Source organism: Eptatretus burgeri, unplaced genomic scaffold, assembly GCF_056783735.1.
Source record: "Eptatretus burgeri isolate ZD-2024b unplaced genomic scaffold, Ebu_testis_v1 Ebu_testis_scaffold_3178, whole genome shotgun sequence".
Taxonomy (NCBI): Eukaryota; Metazoa; Chordata; class Myxini; order Myxiniformes; family Myxinidae; genus Eptatretus; species Eptatretus burgeri.
Window position 1 is genome coordinate 94,568 of NW_028225126.1, and position 24,853 is coordinate 119,420.

General features: G+C 43.9%; 1 protein-coding gene and 1 pseudogene across 7 annotated transcripts in view; both read left to right on the forward strand.

The window, feature by feature from the left end:
• Window positions 1–590: 590 nt before the first annotated feature.
• Window positions 591–18,757, forward strand: LOC147006420 (heterogeneous nuclear ribonucleoprotein D-like; annotated as a pseudogene). Its single transcript, XR_015054853.1, has 8 exons — window positions 591–1,046; window positions 1,552–1,720; window positions 1,893–2,048; window positions 3,328–3,459; window positions 13,649–13,762; window positions 14,766–14,972; window positions 15,240–15,345; window positions 18,499–18,757. The product of XR_015054853.1 is annotated as a heterogeneous nuclear ribonucleoprotein D-like (transcript).
• Window positions 910–24,853, forward strand: part of LOC147006421 (heterogeneous nuclear ribonucleoprotein D-like) — a 43,913-nt gene continuing 19,969 nt past the window's right edge. For 2 of the 6 annotated variants that reach the window (XR_015054854.1, XM_085868850.1), the window contains exon 1: window positions 23,725–23,872. Coding sequence is in view for 5 of the 6 variants with exons in the window: in XM_085868850.1 (XP_085724976.1) it covers window positions 23,733–23,872 (140 nt within the window). In the remaining variant the exon portion in view is untranslated. Of the gene's footprint in view, window positions 919–23,445; window positions 23,631–23,724; window positions 23,873–24,853 lie in introns of those variants that run through there. The other 4 variants (XM_085868852.1, XM_085868854.1, XM_085868851.1 and 1 more) reach the window with 4 other exon arrangements.

Sequence of the window (24,853 nt, forward strand, 5' to 3'; positions counted from 1 at the left end):
GATGAAAACATAACCTCTGTCCACCTTCGCTGGAGGAGGTAAACAATAGACAAGTGAAGGACAAATGTTTGGGTCATTGTCCTTTGTTTACAGATCTTACATTTCAACAAATTGCTGATTGGGTCCCGGTCGATCCGTTCGAGGGTTGTATAAACAAGTTTATTCAGCGGAACTAGCGTTCCCCCTTTTCAAACTTTGAAGTAAAACAAAATTCTAAATTATAGACTCGACATTAACACTGCGTTTTAGTTCGACTGCATTCGTTTAAAAAAAAATCTTTTCTTTCGGTCAGTTTTGGAGAACATTTACAAATTGCTGATTGGGTCCCGGTCGATCCGTTCGAGGGTTGTATAAGCAAGTTCATTCAGCTCAATGAGCGTTCCCCCTTTTCAAACTTTGAAGTAAAACATAATTGTAAATTAAAGACTCGACGTTAACACTGCGTTTTCGTCAGACTGCATTCGATTAAAAAAAAAAAAATTCGCTCAGCTTTGGAGAACATTTACAAATTGCTGATTGGGTCCCGGTCGATCCGTTCGAGGGTTGTATAAACAAGATTATTCAGCGCAATGAGCGTTCCCCGTTTTCAAACTTTGAAGTAAAACATAATTCCAAATTAAAGACGAGACGTTAACACTCTGCGCTTTAGTTCGACTGCATTTTAGAAAAAAATAGGCTTTTACTGCGAAAATAAAAGGATAGATTATCTCACGGGAGGGATATGAGCCGTTGCAGCATGCGCTTCACGGAGAAGAAAGGAAGATGGCGGATTATGCTCATCCAACGAACGGCAGTGCTGGTCCCGTCGCCGGGTACGCAACTCACCTCGATTTCACTGAAGATTATCAGCTTGTAGACCCAGGGGATGTTGGTGGTGTCATGGCTCGGGGGGGTCGGGTGCCCGTCCAGGGAAACATGGGTGGTGGTGGTGGTGGTGGCTCCGGTGCTGTAGCCAGAGTCAGGCCTGCAGGAGATGGTGTTGGGCGCGGAGAAAGTGGAGTCGACGGAGCGAAAATCAACGCGAGTAGGGAAGAGGATGATGATGGGTGAGCTTGCTGAAGGAAATGTGAAACTCGGATTCGGTTGGAAATGTTTTAATTAAAAAAGAAATTATATATTTTTTTTTCCCCCTTTTTTTCTCCTCGGGGAGGGGGGGGCATGGGCTTGGTTAAAATCACATCAACCGCACAACCCCCCCTTGACAAGACCCCCCCCTCTAACAGCACTCCGTACACAATCACCCATCAATGCTCAAACTGCCTAAAAAAAAGTCTAATGAACATCCCCATACCCCTCTATCTCCATAATTTCCAGGTAACTAATTCTAATTTAAACTTATCGACTTATCTTAACATTTAAATTTGTTAACATTTCCCAAGTTGTGGTTTTGGTCCTGATTTAGCCTTTTTAATCCTGAGGGGCAAGTCCACTCGGCCCGTCATGCGTGTGTGCCATCGCTACATTCTCGAGAACTCGAGGCAATGATGCTTTCCAAGATTTTTAAAAAGCAAAATGATATTTGTAATTTTTTGGGTTTTTTTTGTTTCACAGCAAGATGTTTGTTGGTGGCCTCGGCTGGGAGACTTCTAATAAGGGTCTAAGAGACTACTTTTCCAAGTTTGGCGAGGTCGTGGACTGCACCATCAAAGTCGACCCGGTCACCGGTCGTTCCAGAGGATTCGGCTTTATTTTGTTTCGCACGGCCTCGTCTGTTGATGAGGTGCATCATGGTGGGATGATAGAGATTTGAAAAGTGGAACCGGTTCGCTCTCATACTCGAGAGATTGTGGGGCGTCCCGGTATCTCTGGTTAAACGTGATCATGAACCTTGGTCGTTTTTCGTGGCCGGGAAGTTACCGCACGTTGTTTTCCAACCGTCCTTTCTGATGCAGGTGCTGGCCCTTAAAGATCACCGACTGGACAGCAAAGTGATTGACCCCAAGCGTGCCAACGCCATGAAGAAGGAGTCGGTCAAGCTCTTTGTGGGTGGTGTCAACCCCGACACTGAAGAGGACGAGATTCGGGAATATTTCTCCACTTTTGGAGAGGTATAACGAGCAATTCTGCCTGGTCCCATCGGGCCTGATGCTCCTGTGGTCACTCGCTGGTGTCATCGCGTTGCCGTCATGCTCGCACTTGTTCCATCAAATCTGTAATGTGATGTCTTTGTTCATTTAATGGCTGCACCATCCCTTGCTCGCCCTCTTATTTGGCCTTTAACTCGAAGGTCATCTCAGCAACACATCCCATGTTTTCCTCGGATGGCCTCGAGCTTTGCTTCCATTCATATTTATAACCTCTTCGCTCAACTACCCGCCCACATCCTCTCCACATGTCCGAACCATCTCAACCTACCCCAACGCGTGATCTCACTCATGCTTTCTCCACCTAACCTATCTCTTCATTCTCCAAGTGGTTTCCTCTTCTTCACTGTCACATCACACATCCATCTCACCATTCTCATTTCTTTGGTTAAATGCTTTCTGGACAAAAATAATTAAACTTGTGGGTACCATGGAATTTGTGGGGTGGGGGGGTGTGGGGTAGAGAGGGGAGAGGTCGTGTTGTGGAGTACCATCTCTCAACCATACCCACAGTTTTCTTCCCTCCCTCCCACCTTGGTTCGAATCCAACCCTTTTTCTTTGTTTCCTGATTAATTCCCACGCTTGGCCCCGCTGCACCATGATCAATTTGTTGCCTTTTTACCTCCGCCACCGAAGGCGAATCAGGTTGTTTTCACCCCTGTCTGTTTCTCTGTTTGTCTGTACAGGATATCTCTAAAAGTTGTGCGTGGATTCGGATGAAACTTGGTGGACATGTTGGGTGTATGACGAGGACAAATTGATTCGATCCTGGTGAAGATCCGGATCCTGATCCGACGACTAGAATTTTTAAAGCGATTCTTCACCATTGAGAGATAGGGCTCCAAAACGACACGCAGCACGATACCTCAAAAATATCTTGGTCCAGATATGTTCTTGTGGATCAGGCATTATGGTATGCGCTCCACCGAGTGCCCTTCCAGTTACAATTGTTTTCTCATCCTATTGACCGAGATTTAATGTCGTCACTGGTGGAAGAAGGAATGGTTTTCCTGGGATTCTTTGAAGTTTAGTTATTTCCTTTGAGTGCTTCGACAGAAAAGTTTGTCAATTGTCTGCTTTCTTTTCGTTTTTTGCTTTTTGAGAGGTTTTAGGTTGTCCTTCTGCATCTCCTTCCTTGTAATTATTATTACATTATTATTATAATATTATAATTATTATTATTACAATAATATACGTTGAATACACTGATCTTGCTTTTGCTTTTGCACCTTTTTCGTGCAGGTGGAAGCGATGGAACTTCCAGTGGATGGCAACTCGAGCAAACGCCGAGGCTTTTGCTTCGTGACCTTTCAGGATGAGGCGTCGGTGAGGCGGGCCATGGAGAGGAAGTATCACGAGATTGGAGCAAGTCAGGTGAGGTTTGTTTTGAAATCGTACTCGGTTGTTTTTTGTTTTTTACTTTTTGGAACTGCATGGCGATTCGATGATTTGGAAAGTTTCAATTTTTAAAGTGATGTCGAGAGTTAATTTTTATCCACTTTGAGATATTTAAAAGTAGCAGCGTGCATTCCTGCCGTTTGTGCGGAAGTACCCTTTTAATTTTATCGGAGCCGGGGTACGTGCGCTGGAGGAAGGGTGAAGTACGTGCTCGTCAGCTTCCTTGGGCGGCCCCTTAAAGGTCCACTGACATGCAAAACTTTCTGGTTATTTATATTGTTCCAGTTGTGGAAATTCGCATTACACCATAAAGAGTCCTCAGGTGAGATATATCGGTAAGTTCATGTGTAGTTGGCCCAAACCCGTTGTATAGAGGGAATATGTGTGATTCATCTGGGCTGCGACGCTTTGAGTTCGCCATTTTTCTTTCTCTATTGTTATTTTCGACTATTAAGCCGCCAACAACTCAAACAACACCCCAACAACCAAATCGCCACCATCAACAACGCCCCCGAACAACTCTACCAAACCACCACTACTTTCATCTCCACAACCCAACCCCGCAAGCATGTCCTCACCCACCATTCTCTAACGACGCTCAACAACGCCCCCAAACAACTCCACCACCTTCGCCTTTCTCCTTCACAACCAGCAACCGCACCACCTGTGGACACTGAACGTCGGGCTGTCTAGGACCCATTCGGCGATTGGTGCCGAACGCCTCGAGCCGCGGGCGCGAATGGCGGCCTTTCCGAGGGAGGGATTCGGATCAGGAAGGCTTCACGCCCTTTTTTCTCCGTCCAATGGGCGAGTGTCGGGCGGTATGGCCCCGCCTCCAAGCGCGATGAACGTGGATTCTTTACGAGAGGAATTCGGATCATAAAAGGCTTCACGCCCCCTTTTTGCCGCACCAATGGCTGAACAGAGGGTGGCGTGGCCCCGCCTCCAATCGCGTTTTGATCCTAATATTTGCATATAGGCTCCTCCTGCGGCCTATAAAGACGCGAGCATAAGGCAACTCAAAAAGTTCGCGCGGTTCAGTTGCAGGCGGCTGGTCGAGTTCAAGTTCGAGTCACGTGAAGACGGCGGTCGGCAACGAGGTTGCGGTGTGGGGTCGCTCGTCTAGTCGAGGGGTCCAAGCCAGCCAGCCATTCCCCTCTCCCTGAGCATCAGCAATTCCCCACCCCCCCATCCGCGCTGAGATAGTGCCGGGGGGCTCCGTTCCTCCCCCACCCTAAACTTGGTGCCAACAAAACTGCTCGCGCGGAGAACGCCGGAGAGGGTTCGCCGACCACGCCAGGGGCACGGAGTCGGGTCGCAGCTGCGAGAACATTGCGGCTTGCCCGCCATCGCGTCACGAGGACGCGGGTAAGACCTTCTCGGTCTCGTGGACCTGGCCGCTCCTCCATGATCCACGTATATTTGGTCCACGGACCTGTCTGCCTCCTTGCTTGTGAGGGTGGCTTTCTTTTCTTTCGGGTTGGATGCATGCTGTGGCGCCGTGTCCAACAAGTGGAACTGCCTAAGTGTCTGTGCCTGTACATTGCCTGATTCGGTGTTAACTCTTTCCTTGCATTTTGTTTTGACTGTATGGCTGTATATGTGTGCTTCCGTATTAAAGTGCATTGTGTGAACTGTTTTCCCGTTTCGCTTCGTCTTTTCCTTGTATTGAATCTCCAACTTGCATCACGAAAGGGATTGATAGTGGGTTTAAAACGCCCGGTAAATAATCCTAACCGTCGAGGTCGACGATAGCTCCGCTCGGTTATCTCTGCAGCACGGAACGAGCCGCTGGAGTGGTTCGTGTCCGAAGTCGACATGCGGTGAGGTGGAGGAAGGAGAAAGTATGCAGGCCAACTCGACTACTCGTGTAGTGTATTGTGTACAAAGCTCAAGACTGTTAATATTGTAATTTCAAAATGGCCTCTGAGCATGGACGTGCAAAAAACATGATTTTCAGACACCTAAAATGGACACATTTTCCATGATATTTCCAAAAGTATAAATGCTACAATAATGACTGAACACTTCCTCAGCTCGAAATGAGGAGATCTTTCATGTGTTAAAATTTAAGAGAGGTTGGATTTTAAATAAAAAAATAAATTCAAAAAAACCATACATTTCAGGCGACCTGTCATATGAGTGATTTTGACCACTTTCAGGAGGCTGTTAAATAATGTGAGATATGGTGGAGGAAGGAGAAACTATGCAGGCCAACTCGACTACTCGTGTAGTGTATTGTGTACAAAGCTCAAGACTGTAAGTATTGTAATTTCAAAATGGCCTCTGAGCATGGACGTGCAAAAAACATGACATTCCAGACACTTAAAATGGACACATTTTGCATGATATCTCCAAAAGTATAAATGCTACAATAACGACTGAACACTTTCTCAGCTCGAAATGAGGAGCTCTTTCATGTGTTAAAATTTAAAAGAGGTTGGATTTTAAATAAAAAAATAAATTCAAAAAAACCATACATTTCAGGCGACCTGTCATATGAGTAATTTTGACCACTTTCAGGAGGCTGTTAAATAATGTGAGATATGGTGGAGGAAGGAGAAACTATGCAGGCCAACTCGACTACTCGTGTAGTGTATTGTGTACAAAGCTCAAGACTGTAAGTATTTTAATTTCAAAATGGCCTCTGAGCATGGACGTGCAAAAAACATGATTTTCAGACACCTAAAATGGACACATTTTCCATGATATCTCCAAAAGTATAAATGCTACAATAATGACTGAACACTTCCTCAGCTCGAAATGAGGAGGTCTTTCATGTGTTAAAATTTAAGAGGTTGGATTTTAAATAAAAAATAAATTCAAAAAAACCATACATTTCAGGCGACCTGTCATATGAGTGATTTTGACCACTTTCAGGAGGCTGTTAAATAATGTGAGATATGATGGAGGAAGGAGAAACTATGCAGGCCAACTCGACTACTCCTGTAGTGTATTGTGTACAAAGCTCAAGACTGTAAGTATTGTAATTTCAAAATGGCCTCTGAGCATGGACGTGCAAAAAACATGATTTTCAGACACCTAAAATGGACACATTTTCCATGATATTTCCAAAAGTATAAATGCTACAATAATGACTGAACACTTCCTCAGCTCGAAATGAGGAGATCTTTCATGTGTTAAAATTCAAGAGAGGTTGGATTTTAAATAAAAAAATAAATTCAAAAAAACCATACATTTCAGGCGACCTGTCATATTTGTGATTTTGACCACTTTCAGGAGGCTGTTAAATAATGTGAGATATGGTGGAGGAAGGAGAAACTATGCAGGCCAACTCGACTACTCGTGTAGTGTATTGTGTACAAAGCTCAAGACTGTAAGTATTGTAATTTCAAAATGGCCTCTGAGCATGGACGTGCAAAAAACATGATTTTCAGACACCTAAAATGGACACATTTTCCATGATATTTCCAAAAGTATAAATGCTACAATAATGACTGAACACTTCCTCAGCTCGAAATGAGGAGATCTTTCATGTGTTAAAATTTAAGAGAGGTTGGATTTTAAATAAAAAAATAAATTCAAAAAAACCATACATTTCAGGCGACCTGTCATATGAGTGATTTTGACCACTTTCAGGAGGCTGTTAAATAATGTGAGATATGGTGGAGGAAGGAGAAACTATGCAGGCCAACTCGACTACTCGTGTAGTGTATTGTGTACAAAGCTCAAGACTGTAAGTATTGTAATTTCAAAATGGCCTCTGAGCATGGACGTGCAAAAAACATGACATTCCAGACACTTAAAATGGACACATTTTGCATGATATCTCCAAAAGTATAAATGCTACAATAACGACTGAACACTTTCTCAGCTCGAAATGAGGAGCTCTTTCATGTGTTAAAATTTAAAAGAGGTTGGATTTTAAATAAAAAAATAAATTCAAAAAAACCATACATTTCAGGCGACCTGTCATATGAGTAATTTTGACCACTTTCAGGAGGCTGTTAAATAATGTGAGATATGGTGGAGGAAGGAGAAACTATGCAGGCCAACTCGACTACTCGTGTAGTGTATTGTGTACAAAGCTCAAGACTGTAAGTATTTTAATTTCAAAATGGCCTCTGAGCATGGACGTGCAAAAAACATGATTTTCAGACACCTAAAATGGACACATTTTCCATGATATCTCCAAAAGTATAAATGCTACAATAATGACTGAACACTTCCTCAGCTCGAAATGAGGAGGTCTTTCATGTGTTAAAATTTAAGAGGTTGGATTTTAAATAAAAAAATAAATTCAAAAAAACCATACATTTCAGGCGACCTGTCATATGAGTGATTTTGACCACTTTCAGGAGGCTGTTAAATAATGTGAGATATGATGGAGGAAGGAGAAACTATGCAGGCCAACTCGACTACTCCTGTAGTGTATTGTGTACAAAGCTCAAGACTGTAAGTATTGTAATTTCAAAATGGCCTCTGAGCATGGACGTGCAAAAAACATGATTTTCAGACACCTAAAATGGACACATTTTCCATGATATCTCCAAAAGTATAAATGCTACAATAATGACTGAACACTTCCTCAGCTCGAAATGAGGAGATCTTTCATGTGTTAAAATTTGAGAGAAGTTGGATTTTAAATAAAAAAATAAATTCAAAAAAACCATACATTTCAGGCGACCTGTCATATGAGTGATTTTGACCACTTTGGAGGCAAAAGTGTCCTCACAACCAAACTCGAAAATCTAGAAAGGCACAGATCTACCCTGGCACTTCAACACAGATGGACCGAAATGCATGATCTTAAAAAATCGCACGCCGGCGGGTGCGAATTAGCAACAATATATTAACTTGACCTTCCCAGTGAAGAAATCACCCATGTTTTTTTTTTTAATCAAAAATGGGATAATATTAGAGCAATATTTCGAACATTTATTGTGCTTTTCACAACTTGCTATGCCCCGCCCCTAAGAAAAGTTGACTTCAGCGAATCGCAGCGTTGACGTCACATCCAGAAACTCGCACATAGTGGATTGACTCGTGATTTCGAGAGTCTAGAGTCTAGACTAGTCCGATAAATCCGTCGTCCGTCCAACTAGTCCGATAAATCTGTCGTCCGTCCGACTCGGCCGATAAATCTGACATGCTGTGGCTTTTATTTATTATTCTCTTTTTTTCATTGTTTTCTACTGGTGCTACATTACGACAGTAGGAATAAAATAAATAAAAATGCAACAGTACGTCAGATATATCGGACTACTCGAGACAATTGTGTCACAAGGTGTGTTCTGCACACAAGTTTTCATTGTATCGGGACAGCGAGATTGCTTCGTTTTATGCGCGGAGAGATATGGCCGATGACATGCGCCGGCCTTGCTTGCGATTTATTCGCCGCGGAGAACCATGTCCGCTGTGCTGCGCTGGTCACGTCACCTCACTAAAATATTTCTGATATCGAGCAGTCGAATTTACATTATTGAATTACGAATAGGATTTAGTCTAACCAGTTGTTATTGCCAAGTCTTTGTTCGATGTCCTCCCGATCATCATGAACTCCGGGAATTTCATCGCCAGTTTCCTCTGCTTGTCCTGCTTCGGGCTCGAACTTGTAAGGCCGTATTCCATTTCCAGCTGCCTGAACTTCACCTCCCGCGACGACGTTATCCGACAATTCTCCATGTGATTCAGACCAAAATCCTTCATTTCTCTCACACTCACTGTTGTTACCAGACAAATCAAAGTCCATGTCATCCATTATTCAAAACCAAATGTTCGATTTTTTTTAAAGCAGAAATGAACGAAGCGATTGAGTCGACCAAGCAAATGTGGAAACACACAGAAAGCCAATAGAATCACGTAGACCACCCACCCAAGTAATTTACGTGCAGCCTTTGTAATCCTGCAGTTGACGTCATGTGGGTTACGCCCCTTTCAGGATAATTTTTATGGGCGTTCCCAAAGAGGTTTGTTTTTCTAATTTCACATTTTACAGAATGAGTTTTGTGAAAAAACATTGTCAGATCTGAAATCACGATGAAAAACTCCTATTGGACATATATAAATGAAATTTCAGTACTTTGGCGTGTCAGGGGACCTTTAAGGCCAGTTTTGTGGTTGGAACCAGCAGTGCAGCTCGGTTTGGAGCATCCATGAAGGCCCAATAAGTGTTAAATGTTAGTTTTGGAGTTTCGGTGTCATCCATGTTTGCTCCATTTTCGGCTCTCGGTATCCAGACTGCTACAAAAAAAACAAGGACAAATGTGTCCAAGAGCAGCGTCCTAAAGGTTTTGTCGGCTAAAAAAAGAACAACAACTTCCGATATTTCGTCACGTGCCTTGATTAAGCCAATAGCGAGACCCGTCATAGTGTATTTATGTATTTACGACATATAGTGTATTTCCGAAATAAATAGTGTATTTACGAAATTACAATACATTAAATGGAATAATCTTAAAATAGTAACGTGAACTTTTCGAAACTTAAAAGCAAATGTCCGAATATATTTAAAAGTTCATGACAGACGCTCTCAAAATGCACCCTCAATGTGAGGATGTGTACAGGTGTTTAGTATTGAAGGAGATCCGGATCCTGTCAATAAATGAGCCAAGTCCCAAAGGTTTTGTCTTCACAAGAAGAAGAAGAAGAACAACAACAACAACAACAACAACAACAACAACAACAAGAAAAAGAAGAACAACGCCGAGCTCTCTTAGAGCCACGTTCGCTACACGAGACACGGCTAAAAATAATTGTGTATTGCTATATGATGTGCACGTCATTGACACACGGAAATTTCTCAGTGTTCCCACACAGGGCTTTCTTTTCCCTGATCATGAGAACTGTTATTTTACTTTCAGCTTGTATTATAAATTATTTTTGTTTTAAAGCTCGATCAGTCTTGGTAATCGGCATCGGCCGGGATCCATCGCGATCGTGGATCACCGTACCGGTACGACTATCGCCGTGTTGGGAATCTGCACAAGCTTTCTAAAGCACACCAGATTTTCATATAAAACTACCAATTGGTGATTGCTTGTATGGAGCTCGGATGCTGAGGGTTAAAAGTTAAAACCGACTGTACTTACTTCTCGTATGTCTTGATGTCATACGTTTCACTGTTCCAGGGGTAGTCGAGTGCATCAGAGGTTTTTAAATCGTGTGCGGTGTTTAAGGATTGGAAACCTTCTTTCGATTTGTTGGTGATATGCCGGGTGGTGGTTTTATTATTATTATTATTATTATTATTATTATTATTATTATTATCATCACTATTATTATTATTTTGGTGTACCGATATATTCATAATTCGTGGTATAATCCAATACTGGTATAATCAATGTATTTCTGTACTCCATCATCCTAAGGTTTTGGTGTTTTTAGTTTGTAAATATACAGACAACACACTTTGTAACATTTGTAAAAACCTGGCAATTTCATCAATACTCGAAATAGTGGTCGCTGTCGTGACGTTGGTCCTAATTCGCATATTTTGTTTATGGATGGTGACTACCCCTTTAACAGGCATGTGGGGTCCACATGTACCTCCATGAGGGCTTTTTGTTTATCCTGTTAAATCTTTATTTATTTATTTATTACCTCTTCCACCAAAGGTGAAGGACGTTGTTTTCACCCCTTTTCTGTCTGTGTGCAGAATATCTCAAAGTTGTGGACAGGTTCAGTGTGTGACAAGGACGAGCTGATGAGATTTTGGTGAAGATCTGGATCCGACGACTAGAATTTTTTTTAAAAAGTGGTTCTTCACCTTTGAGAGATCGGGCTGACCCGATTATACAGGGTGGCCCGAAAGTTACTTTACCCCCGGTAAATTTCTCGCACTTCTCTCTGTCCCTTCCCCTCTGTCCTCGCCCGCTATGGTATGCGGAAACACTGACTCAAAAGAATGATGGAGCACATACAGATACAATGACAAATTAAAAAAATTGGTTTTGAAATTTTGTGGGCAGGTTGGGTGTGTGACCAGGACGAATTGATTCGATTTTGGTGAAGATCCGGATCTGGATTTGAGAATTATTTAATTTTTAAAGGGATTCTTCACCATTGAAACATCGGGCCAAAAACGATATCGTACTGTATATCATGATATTTCAAAAAATGTATTGGGCCCATTATGTTCTTGTGGATCAGGCGTTACGTGGCGGGGGAATGCACTCCACCAAGTGCCCTTCTAGTTTCTATTGCAATTTGCAGATAGTATAGTAAACAGCCCATTTTAGGATGGTCGTTTAGGGATGGAGGGATGGATGGTTGATTCTATATTTTTATATTTATTTTGATGTCGGTCTTGTAAAAAGTTGTAAAAAAAAAGTGTTGTCTGTGTTCGTTCTTCACCCTTGCATCCCCCTCTCCCCCACCCCAGAAAAAAAAAACACCCTGGTGATGGGTATGCCCCATAATTATTTTCCTCACTCCACCTCCACCTCCACCTAACCCCCCTTTCCCCAAGTTAAATTGGTGAAGGTTGTGTTGGTATCTTCTAAGAGTAACTAAACTGTTGGACTAAATGAATGACGTGGAGATAAAGCACAGGCATGATGGGTCAAATGACGTCTTCCTGTGTCCCGGTTCATTGTACTGCACTGTTTATTTTTGATTTGTGATGTCACTGTCCACATGATGGCAATATTGTTGTGGAAATGGGCCCTCAGTGGGTTAGTAAATATAGGATCGGCCCAGATCCCCCCTTAAATGCATGTTTAGCCAGGTTGTTCGGTAATTGGACGTTACATGTGTGTGTGTCGGGAGGTGGAGCAGGCTGTCCAGTGTTGATACAGTGGTGGTGTACCAAGAGGCGCCTTGATTCTTTTTCCTTCCCCCCTTCAAACTCTTCCCACCCAGCACTCTGAGAGTGTCGGTTGGCAAGACGCGTCGGCAGCCGATTGGTGGAGAGCGGCTGTGGACTCGAGGGATGGACCAATCACGTATCCCCGGAGGCGTCCCAGAAAAGCGAGCCCCAAGAAGCAAGGGAGTAACTATTTGAGTGTCGAGTCGACATCTGCTGTATAAGGGACGGCTGTGTCTGTCTGCGATCTACTTCGTGAAAAAGGCAAGATGAACTGCATGAGGTCTGTTTGCCTTCTGCTGGATGAGAGGCTGCTGGTGTCAGTCGGCGATCTGCTTCGAGAGGGGCGGCTGTGTGAGTCTACGATCTGCTTCGTGGAAAAGGCCCGTCCCGAAAGGCAAGGCGGACGGCTTGTGTGAATCGGCGATCGGCTTTGTGGAGAGTGGTTTTGGCCGGCTGTTCCTCCTCGGCCATGGACCCAGCCTGCGGAGCCCAAGACCCCGATTTGGCCTTGTCTGGTGACAGGCCAGGCCTGGATTTGTATATTGGACCTTGTGAGAAACCAGCTGGAACACACCATAGATCTTCCTATGTTGTGCCGTCGACCTTACGGGTGCTGGACCCGCCGAGGCTGCATGTGCGCGTGGTGCCGGGAGAAAGAGTACGAGAGCCATCAAGCCACGCGGCGTGTTCGAGCTTGGGCGCGCGAAGCCGTTGACATCGGCTTCTCATGAGCCGCATTCGTTCCTTCGACACTTCCTCTCGTCCATGAGGCATCACCAAGTAGTCCGTGTCTTGTCTGCGTGTTGTCTAAGGTTTATTTCGCTGGGGCTCCCTTTGAAACCCGCATCGGTAGCTCCCTAGTTAAGAGCGGGTTATAGATTAATTATAACATTGTCGTGAATGTTTTGCTTGTGTCGTGTTTCCCCGATGTGTCCCCAATAAATCTGGCTGATTCATATGAAAGTTGCCGCCTTGAGTTTATTCGTGCCGCGCTGAGGAACAACCGCTCGATTTGTATATAAAACCAAAATGGTTACGGACTGCCAGACTTCGCTCGGTCTCTGACAAACCCAGTCTGTAACCGGGGTCTATTTCCCAAACTGGCAAGGCACAGGTGTACATTGGTATCGTGATCCGAGGCACGTAACCCGAGGCCTGTGCCGAACCAGCCGGCGTTATAACCCCTGAGACGGCGGTGCTGTTAAGTGACGCTGAATCTTCAACATTTGGCTGTCAAGAGTAGGGTGCGATTCCCTCCACCGCCGATCCTTTACAATATTGCTGTTATGTTGGTGTTAAATGTGGGGTTTCATGGAGACCACCATGGCTGTTATGTGGTTTTTATTTTAGATTTTAAAGGCTGTTTTTTTTTTTTGTCTTTTTTTTCATTTGCAGTGTGAAATAAAACTGGCGTACCCCAAGGTAGTCTATCAGAACCAGACTTGGGGACGTGGGGGCGGGGCGGTTGGGGCAGAGGCTCTGTTGCAACTCCCGGAGGAAATAATGGAGGTAAGAGTTTTTAATTTTATTTGTTTGGAATTCCAAATATGTATCCATATGTTAAGGTTTCCTCAATAATAAACGTTTTCAATGCGTGCAACTTCACAAAGTTAATTTGCATGTTGTTTTTTTTGTTGGGGTGACGTCACTTCCGGTTGTTCTTGCATGCAGCTATGCAGGTCAAGATGAGCGTTTTTGTTTGTTTTGTGTATATTATTGAGATTTATCAGGGGTTGTGGGTTTTGTATATAAAGGTTGTAGTTGTTTCTAACAGTTTTAGTGGGTATTTTGTGTTCGTTTATTGAAACGAGCAGGATGAGGCCTTGTGTTAAGTTTAGTGTTTGTCATTTGGGGTCTTGGGAATATGGTAGGGAAAAGGGCTATCGAAGACCGAAGGAGAAAGGAAGAGGAGTTCGTAAGATGTGATAGATGCTCAATGTGGGCTGCATCAAGAATAGGGGAAGCAGAGGGTACTCACTGTTGTGGGAAGTGAGGAAATAACCCACATGAAGACAGATAATTTGATATTGGCAGTGGTGAGGCTGCAGCCATAGCGATTGGAAGGACTGAGGTGTGGGAGGTAGTTTGTGGAGGTGATGAGACTTAAATATGTGGATTCTTCGTTCTGCAGGAAGGATTTATTCTCCCCGAGGACCATTTTGAGATGGGACAGACAGACAGACAGCATTCGCCCTTTATATATAACAATGAGAAATGTGTCTAAGAGCTGCGTCCTAAAGGTTTTGTCTTCACCACAAGAAGAAGAACAACAAGAAGAAGAACAAGAAGAAGAACAACAAGAAGAAGAACAAGAAGAAGAACAACAACAACGCAGAGCTCTCTTCGAGCCACGTCTCGCGACGCAAAGCGCAGCCAAAAATTGATGATGGAATTGAAGCATTGAGACTGAATGGATGTTTTGTTGTGATTCACCAATTTTATAACCAAGTCATCCAAACTGTCATGAGTAACTTTGTCTTTCTGTGATCAACAACTCAATTTCCCTCCACAGCCACCTCACAGAGTTGGAATTCTGGTTATCACAACCAGGGGTACGGTCGCTATGGCAACTATGGCGGGAGCTATGGTGGATATGGAAGCTACCCCAGTAGCTATGACTACTCGTACTATGGATATGGTGGATATGAAAGCTACCCCAGTGGCTATGACTACTCGTGCTATGGCTACGGTGGATATGGAGGCTACGGAGAGTACAGCGGTATGTAATGCTCCGTTTGACATTTTATCACAGCCGTACAGAACAAAGCCGTTGTCATTTATTTATTTATTTTTAATTATTATTTTTTGAACATTGTCAAACAACGGGAGATGACGAAAGTCATAAAACGTGCCAATGCCGTGACAGTAACCACAGTATATTGACGCTTGGTCGCACAGCACCCGTGCCACCACTCTGTCAGCTTCCGGGTTCTATTTATTTTGCGTAAGATTTCATTCTCATCCGATGTCCATCGTTGTCACGCAGGTGGACAGCCGGGCACTTACGGCAAAGGCCCACGGCGTGGTGCAGTCCATCAGAGCAACTACAGACCTTATTAAATCTTCCTCGGTTCTCCACTTCATTTTCGATGGTATGTCTGATCCAAGACCCTCAGTGTGCCGTTTTCTTACTTACTTTGTTCCGGACGTCGGTCGTTTTTTCTAACTTTTATATCGTCTCGAGGTGAAGTTAAAGTACCTGTGAAAGTGGAAATCTCAGCGTTTGTACAAGATTTGTTTTGTAACGGATCGTTATATTTTAAAGAGTTCTTCACTTTGGTGAGGTTAGTTTTGTGACAATTGCTGCAAATGCAAACAGTGACTGGTGCTCGTGAGTTTTTACGGTTAAAATGCTTTTTTATATCTTAAATCCCCCCCAATCTTCAGATGAACCTTGTGAAAGAGAATTTGACGCAAAAAACACCCAATGTTGCTAAAATTGCTCGAATAATGATTTAAATGAAAGGTGCTGCCCAGATTTGGGAGAAATTGAGTGTCGCATCCTGAGCATGTTCAAACGAATGGAGACCCCTCCCCAGGTGGTATCGCATCACAGCGACCATCTTTGACGTATCATGTAGCTGGGTTGGTGCTTCTTTCCTTCTGCTTCTGTATTCAGGTGTGTTCTCTAAAGTGGACTTTTAGAAACGTCGTCGTTCACTCGGAACATGACAATGGCACTCTGTCTTGCTTTTTGCTTATACCTGAAAAGGTGAAAGAGTATTCTTACCACGAAGACGTTGCAATGTCGTTGTTGAAGACTGAGGTGAGTGGCCTGTATTACATCCGTTATTGAGGGTTCTCAACTTTAACCTTGAGCTCGACGAGTTCGTGGGGCAGGGGAAAAAATATAAAATCGATCAATCAAAGTTGATGAAGCCTCTCGACTGATTTATGTTGTAAACCCACGCAGGCTGGTCTGAGTTGTGCAATCTTCGAATCCTGAACCTGGAGATTCTGCTGTGGATGTGAAAACGGTCCTGTGCTTTGCTTGGGGCTTACCGGATGTAAATGACAAAGCGAGGCAACCATTGGAGAACCTCGAATTGTTTGCCTTGAATGTAAAATCAGGGAGTTAGTATCGAGTTAAACTCCTCTGTCGGAATGGGATTAAAAAACAAAAGAAGAAAAAAAAGACAAGACATTTATTATTTTTATTTATTTTCTTCCTCCCTCCAGTTTGAGGCCATTAATACTTTTTCTACGGTTCTGCGCATTAAGGGCTTTCAAATTGCGAAATGTCATGAAATGTCGTTGTTACCCAGATTAATGTCTCCCTCTCTGTTGTAATTCCCTTGTAGGCTTGTGGGTAACATCGTGCATTGCAAGTATTGACATGTGCAAAACTTTGGGGAAAAACAACAAAACAAACTCGCATCACATAGTGTTTGTTGCAGTGCAAAGCATTGATTGTATGAATTGCTTTTAAAAGAATGAATTTTTTTTTTGCTCTCACTGCAATTGCTTTTTCCATCACCCTTAACTTAATGTTCTTCCGAGCTGTGGCTTGCATGAAGCTTTGTTGTGATAATCTTTGCAGGAAGGCATTGATGTGACTGTTGGAGGGATAAACTACCTGGATGAATGGATGTCTTTGTTGTAGAACCTCAACGCCCCCCCCCCACCCCATTTCAAGATCAATATATTTTGCTAACCACAGCAAGGCTACTTGATGTTCAGTCATCTTGTAAAACACAAACGATCGTGACTTGATTTACTTTCTTGTGCATCAACATTCGGCTCAAGTAGGAGATTGTTCACAAATCACACACAGGAGAGATTTGCGGTCAAGATTGTACTTTTTTGAATGGGAATGGAAGGAGTTGCTATCTGGATAAAACATGTGCATGCACCATGTGTGGGTTCAGCTGGGAACACCAAATGGGCTAACCCAGATTACAACCCCATTTTGGTTTCGTTGCACTCTCGACCAATCTTAACTGTCTTGTGGCAGCAATAAAATTGTACACATTGTCTGTCGTTGAAAAGCGGCAGTCATCACGACGGTAGTTGCATCATTCCACAGACTTTGAAATCTTGCGATGGAGTGTCGAGGTTATTTTTTAACATTTGCTGATAGCATGCTGTAATTGGCACATTTGTTTTCGACATGAAATCTATAAATTAGAATTGATGATGGAAGTGCCCTGATTTAGTTATGATTGTTTCTTTCTGCAGTATTATTATTCTTATTATTCTTATTATTTTGTCATGTAAACTTAAATTCTGATTGCTGTTTTAGCAATTGCCGTTTGTACAAGTGGACTTGATGTAGACTGTATGGCAACGTATATAAATTGCTAATTTGTAACAGCAGAAACAGCACAAAAAAATAACTAAAGGGGTCTGACCTCATGTATGTCCTTCATTTCCTTCACCCATCCTAACTTTTTGACCCTTCTCCAAGAGGGCAGCCTCGAGCCAAAGGTCGTGACCCAAAACGAGGTCACGGCCTGGGCAGCGGCTGCCAATCGAGCATGGGTCAGAGTGCGCAGCGGCGTATGAATTTGACGACCACATCCTTACCCCTTAACCTTCTCCCCTTGCTCAATGCTAATAATTAAGTCATTCATGTTGACATTATTCATGTTAAGGTTGACTTCATCTAAAACGGTGGGTTTTCTCATCAAGATTTGACTTTGAGTCGTAAATGGTAAAAGTCGTAAATGGTAAAAATTTACTCAGTGGTAAAAGGGCACATCCCCAACCTCACACCATCCCTTCTAACAAAAATCCTGACTCGTTTACACTCGGTACGCCTTGCTTGGCTTCCCCACATGATGCATTGTCACAACACAATGCATTGCAACAGAAGACGAGTTGGTTGTCTGGTGCCCACGTCCTCAGGCCTCATCCTCCGAGATCGAGACACCCAGGCCCTCATCTGCAGGTACACTGGATAACATCATTTGCCAGAGGGTAAACAGGTTAACGACCTTAACTCGATGCTTGTGAACAGTTTTTTATTTTTTTATTTTTTGTGGTGTAACTTCTAATGGTAATGATAATTTCTGAGTTCTCTCTGCAGGTTAAAGGTAAATGTTAAAGGGTGCGGAGAACTTGATAATACGACAAAGTCCTCTTCTCTTGCCATGTCTCACTTCCCTTCCCTTCTTTCTTGCACTTTTTGTTCTCTTCCTGCTTTCCCATCCACATTTTAATATTTTTTTCGTGCACGTAAGTTTATTCTACCCTCCCTGCTTTCCATCCTCTGTCTCCCCGACTTTCCGTTTCCCCCTGTTTAGATAACCATGTTTGGGAGGAAGACCTGCAGGAAGTGCCAAGAAGCGACATTGAGTGGGGAGTGAGAAAAGGGTGAATTTTGTCAACTTTCTGGTCATTCCCTCCCCTTTGCATTCCCTTCCACCACAACCTCCAGTTGTAGTCTTCAGCCTTGTTTCTGACTGTTCTTCGCGGTTTTGTTTGTTTTTTGTATTATGCAGTCGTTGCATTTATATATTTTTTTGTCGTTTTCAGTTTTATCAATAAATGTACAAAAGATCATGTTGTTTGGTTTTCTTGGCGATGTGATTTTGATTTGGTGTGTAATTCTCATGTATAACTTTCAAAATGATTTGGTGTCTGGTTTTTGTGAAAGTTTTTTTTGTTAACCGTGACATGGTTCGTCTCTTGCAGGGCAACTTTAACCTGCCGTTGGTGGCATGAAATATCATTCAAATTGTTCAAACATTTTCAGCATTTTGATGAAGGTGGCTTCAAGATGGTTAACCATAATTTTTTCTGAACTTCTGAATGCAAATTGGACTCATGGAAATGTAGGAATACGTGAATGCATCTGCGATGTGAAAAGGACATCTCAAAAAGTTGTGGATGCATTTAGATGAAATTTGGAGAGCTTGGGGATATTGCACGGCTGAAATGATTAAATTTTAGTTCAGGTTCGAATCAAGATCTGGCCCATCGATGTGATAAGAAATGTAAACTAATCAGCTTGGTTGAGGTATGCATTCTACCCATTGACTGTTTGAGTTTTATATGCATGCATGCACAGAGATATATATATATATATATATATATATATATATATATATATATATATATATATATATATATATATATATATATATATATATATATATATATATATATATATATATATATATATTGTTGCGGAAATGGCCCTTTGTGTGTTATTAAATATAGGATTATCCCAGATCCCCCATTAAATGCATGTTTAGCCAGGTTGTTCGGTAAATGGACGCTCCATGTGTGTCGGGAGGTGTAAGAGACTGTTTATTGTTCGTACAGTGGTGGTGGTGGACCGAGAGGGAGAAATTCCACCTTGAAAGAACTTAAGCCAGGGGACGGAAACCATAATGGACAGCTCCGCATGGGTTCTCGCAGAGTTGGAGGTGCTGCACCTAGGAACAGGCTTTAGAAATTGGATTTTGGTTTCTCTCTTGGCCTCACAGGAACTTCGGGGTGGAGCGCAGATGGAGTAGCGGGTGGCACTGGCGTGTGTCACTTGGTCTTCAAACCTTTCTGAGCACACGAGGGGTTTGGCTAGCTAAGTGGGGTTTGTCTGTCTTCAGGGAGTTATGGAGAAGAGGGGGAGGCCGCTCCCCCGATTGGGGTTTACCTGACTTCCGCGAACCCTGGAGAAAAGGAGGGAGTAGACCACAACCCCCATTGAGGCGTGACCCCTTTGAGCCATGGCGGAAAGGCGGCGGGGTCATGTCATGGGTAATGAGGGATTCATTCCCTCACTCCCCTTCCAATGAGCCAAAGAAGCAGGCCATATTGGGATGTAAGAAATTTTGATTGAAAATTGTTCCGAAAGTGATTGCAAATTGAGAGATGACAGAAGGCATAAGAGTGGCACGAGTGGATTTGGGTGATTATTCGAAAAAAGCGGTGGCGACATTACAGGCAGAATGTTAAACACACCTGAAACAAGTGGATGACAAAGAGTGGCTTGTTTGAGGAAAGACTGAAATATCTGGTTGGAACCATGCAGAGGTTCCATGGGCTGGTGAAGAGATTTTGATGTCTTGTTTAAATTGTTGGAAATAAACGATTAGGGCAGTATGGAGGAGGCCAGCGGATGACGCACGTAGTGACAAATTGGTTGGGGTTTGATGAAAAAGTGTACCAGTTAAATTTGATGACCAAGTGGGATCCGAGGGACTGGTGTGTTTTTGTTTTCACATAAAAGTGAAAGGTGTTGGATGGTGTTGTGGACTGGGTGTGTGGCACTGTGGAATGAATGACTAGAGTGTTTGGGGTGAATGGCATGATTGTGCAAATGAGGAGAGTGAGTGCGAACAACGTACCCTGTCGGTAGGTGTCTCCTAACCAAGTTAGTGTGGGTTCGGGGGACTTAGAGGATTTGACATGGATTCTGGCTGCTGTTCCATTGTGCAGGCGGACTGCTAGGGGTAGGTGCAGGCCAAGGAATGGGGGTACTGGCTGGGAGTGTGACATGGCATTGGAAGTTGGGGTGTCGGGAAATAGGGCACCAGGGCTTTGGGGATTCCTGGCAGGTGAAGGTTGTCAGAAGTGCCAGGAGAGCACAGTGGGGTTTCGTGCCAGGAGAGCATGGTAGGTTTAGTGCCAGGAGAGCACGGTAGGTTTAGTGCTAGGAGAGCACAGTGGGGTTTAGTGCCAGGAGAACGCTGTAGTTTAGTGCCAGGGGAGCACGGTAGGTTTTAGTGCCAGGAGAGCACAGTGTGGGTGCAAGGAGAGCACAGTGGGGTTTCGTGCCAGGAGTGCACGGTAGGTTTAGTGCCAGGAGAGCACGGTAGGTTTAGTGCCAGGAGAGCACGGTAGGTTTAGTGCCAGGAGAGCACGGTAGGTTTAGTGCCAGGAGAGCACAGTGGGGTTTAGTGCCAGGAGAGCACAGTGGGGTTTAGTGCCAGGAGAACGCTGTAGTTTAGTGCCAGGGGAGCACGGTAGGTTTTAGTGCCAGGAGAGCACAGTGTGGGTGCAAGGAGAGCACAGTATGGGAGCTAGAGAACCACCCCTTAGTTAGGAGCGCCAGAAGCACGTTCAAGTGAACCTGGGATGAGTTCACCTGATTTGTTGATATTTTCTTTCCTCGTCACATAAATATTGTTGCGAATCTGGAAGCCATGAGCACACGATCATTTGGGTTCCTATAGATTAGTTATCTCGGTAAGTACGTGTTTTATAGATAGTCCTTTCTCTCGTCTAATGGGTCATTGAATGTCCTGCGCTGTGAAGTTATTTTAATAGTCAGGGTTTTCTTTTAGTTTGTTTTTGCACCACTGACATCACCGCGAACCGCACCGCATCGCCCTCGCCTTCATTCGCTTCCTCCACCTGGCCAATCGCAGGGTTTGCCGCCCGTTTTGGCGAATGAGAGGAATGACGAGGCGCATGCACAGAAGGTCGCCTGGTGTGGAGAAGGCGGAGCTCGGGGAGGGGCCATCTGGCGGCCCTTGACCAATCGGCGTGCAGCGTGTGGGAGCGCCCCTCCTACCGCGCGCCTGTCCAATGGGAAGGCGAGTGAGAAAGAGAGGTGCGGTCGGAGGCACGGGAGGAGTTTGAGTGAAGAAGCGGCGGAGAAACCACAACTATATAAACACAGTCGATATGTGCTCATGATTAATCACGATGAGCTCCAGGCGATAGTTATCCCTGCATCTAATCCATCCTTGCATTCCATCCAGTACAAGATCCCTTTTGAACCTAAATCGCTGAAAAAATAAAGGAAACTCGAGGGAAGTCGATGGAAAATCGCCATCGCAAATCGCCCACGCTTCCCCTCCGAGAGCAAAGTTGAAAGATGTCAAAAAGTTCCATGAGGAATGACCCAATTATATCAAATTTTGATTGAAATTTTTTTTTCCCATTGTCACCTCTGTGACTGTAAGTTCCCATCCCAAGGCACGAACCGGGGAACAAATGCCCCAACAATTGATACATACTCCATGCGTCCCCCCCCCCCCCGATGTTGACGACATACACAAAGCTTCATTGATACATGTTAAAAATTTGCATTTGTTGGTTGTTGACCGCAGGGGTACATGGCAAAAAATGATACCACTCTCACATCTTGCCATGTGGTGATCACAACTAACGGGTTTGGTAAATTTCTGCCCATCCGTTTAGGAGGAGATAGTGTGACGGATGGACAGACAGGCAGAGAAGATTACAACACCCGCCTGTTTTATTAAAAAAGCTTCGGGATAATAAAGGAATTAAATGTTAATCAAAGCTCTTTCCTGAAATATAAAAGGAGACGAGGACTGTATGTTTGTCGGACACCGCCGCTGATGACATATTTGTTGGAGATTTGTTTGAGTTTGAATGTCCCTTGTGTTCTGGGATTCGCAGAAGCGTTTCCTTCCCCCTGCAGCAATGGGTGTCACGATGCATGTTCCTCGTCCTTCCAACCTCAGGTGACACTTACGAACACGGTCTTAGTCTGGGCTCAAACTGCCAACAGCTTCGCTCGCTCGACATGTGGAGATCACCTGACCTGACCCATGTTTAAAGGTCAGGGACTATTCTAAACATTTATTACGGAAATAACTACACTCAAGGACCGACGTGTCGTGAGCACACATTCAAAACAGTGGTTTCTCAAAACCCCAATATTAGGGTTTTGTATTTTCAATTAATTTTCTGAAATTTGTTGAATTTATTTTTCACATGGAAGTTTGTGGGTTACGATGTGTAAATTCCAGGCGAGAAGGCAACAAAAGGTGAACGTTGTGAAACGGGGTTATACACTTTCTATCGGCGCGGTGTCTCGGGCGACTCTTACTGTGAACTTTTCCACGCGAAGACGAATGAAATAACTCATCCTCGGGTAACCGACGTATCCGTGTTCGCACTTCCCTTGGGGTAAATTTCCAAAACCACAACATTCATCTTACCTCCGCCACCGAAGGTGGATGGACGTTATGTTTTCACCCCTGTCTATCTGTCTGTTGGGTCGCCGAAATCGGTGACCCTTGTTGTGAGTAATTCTGTCTGTTTGTTTGGATGTTTGTTCGTTTGTCATCAGCATAATTGGTAATAAACGTGGGCGGATTTTGACCAAACTCGGGTGGTAGGTACATATTATGTCGACATAAGGGACATATATGTCGAACGGTCGATCCGTTCGAGGGTTGTATAAACACGTTTATTCAGCGCAACTAGCCTTCCCCCCTTTTTCAAACTTTGAAGTAAAACATAATTCCGAATGAAAGACTCGACGGTGACACTCTGCGCTTTAGTTCGACTGCATTCGATTTAACAAAAAATAGGCTTTTACTGCGAAAATAAAAGGATAGATTATCTCACGGGCGGGATCTGGGTCGTCGCAGCACGCGCTTCACGGAGAAGAAAGGAAGATGGCGGATTATGCTCATCCAACGAACGGCAGTGCTGGTCTCGTCTCCCGGTACGTCGCTCACCTCGATTTCACTGAAGATTATCAGCTTGTAGACCAAGGGGATGTTGGTGGTGTCATGGCTCAAGGGGTCGGGTGCCCGTCCAGGGAAACATGGGTGGTGGTGGTGGTGGTGGCAGCTCCAGTGCTGTAGCCAGAGTCGGGCCTGCAGGAGATGGTGGTGGGCGCGGAGAATCTGGAGTCGACTGTGACGGAGCGAAAATCAGCGCGAGTAGGGTAGAGGATGATGATGGGTGAGGTTGCTGAAGGAAATGTGAAAACTCGGATTCGGTTGGAAATGTTTAAATAAATAAAAAATTAAAAAACATTTGTATTATCTTCCTCGGGGAGGGGGGGGCATGGGCTTGGTTAAAATCAGATCGAACGCACAACACCCCTTGACAAGACCCCCCCCCCCTCTAACAGCACTCTGTACACAATAACCCATCAATGCTCAAACTGGCTAAAAAAAAGTCTAATGAACATCCCCATACCCCTCTATCTCCATAATTTCCAGGTAACTAATTCTAATTTAAACTTATCGACTTATCTTAACATTTAAGCCTGGTGTTGGCGCAGTGGTTCGGGCAGCGGCTTGGGATCCAAGAGGTCCTGAGTTCAAGCCCCGTTGGGCCACTGAATTAATACACCAGGGGGTTGACTCAGCCTGTCATCCTTCCGAGGTCGGCGAAATGAGCACCAGTGTACTGGGCCGGTGTATACCCCGGTTAAAATAGGTGTACCACATCCCTGTGTCGTAAGAGGCGACCAGGGTTGCGTCAGGAAGGGCATCCGGCGTAAAACATGTGCCAAATCACTATACGGATCATACGGATGATCCGCTGTGGCGACCCCTAACGGGAGCAGCCGAAAGAAGAAGAAGAAGAAGAAGACTTATCTTAACATTTAAACTTGTGTTAACATTTCCAAGTTGGGGTTTTGGTCGTGATTTAGCCTTTTTAATCCTGAGGGGCAAGTTAGGAATCGATATGAGCCGTTTTTAGCTCGCCTGTTCTAATAACAGGCGTGGGCGCCAGCGTGATCGTCAGAGTGAGCGTGTGTGAAAATGTTAGTTTTTGGTGCAAGTTATTTTTTCCTTTCTCATGTTTTTATCGACCACACTATTTTTTATATGCCCGATATATATATATATATATATATATATATATATATATATATATATATATATATATATATATATATATATATATATATATATCTGGGCGTATTATGTG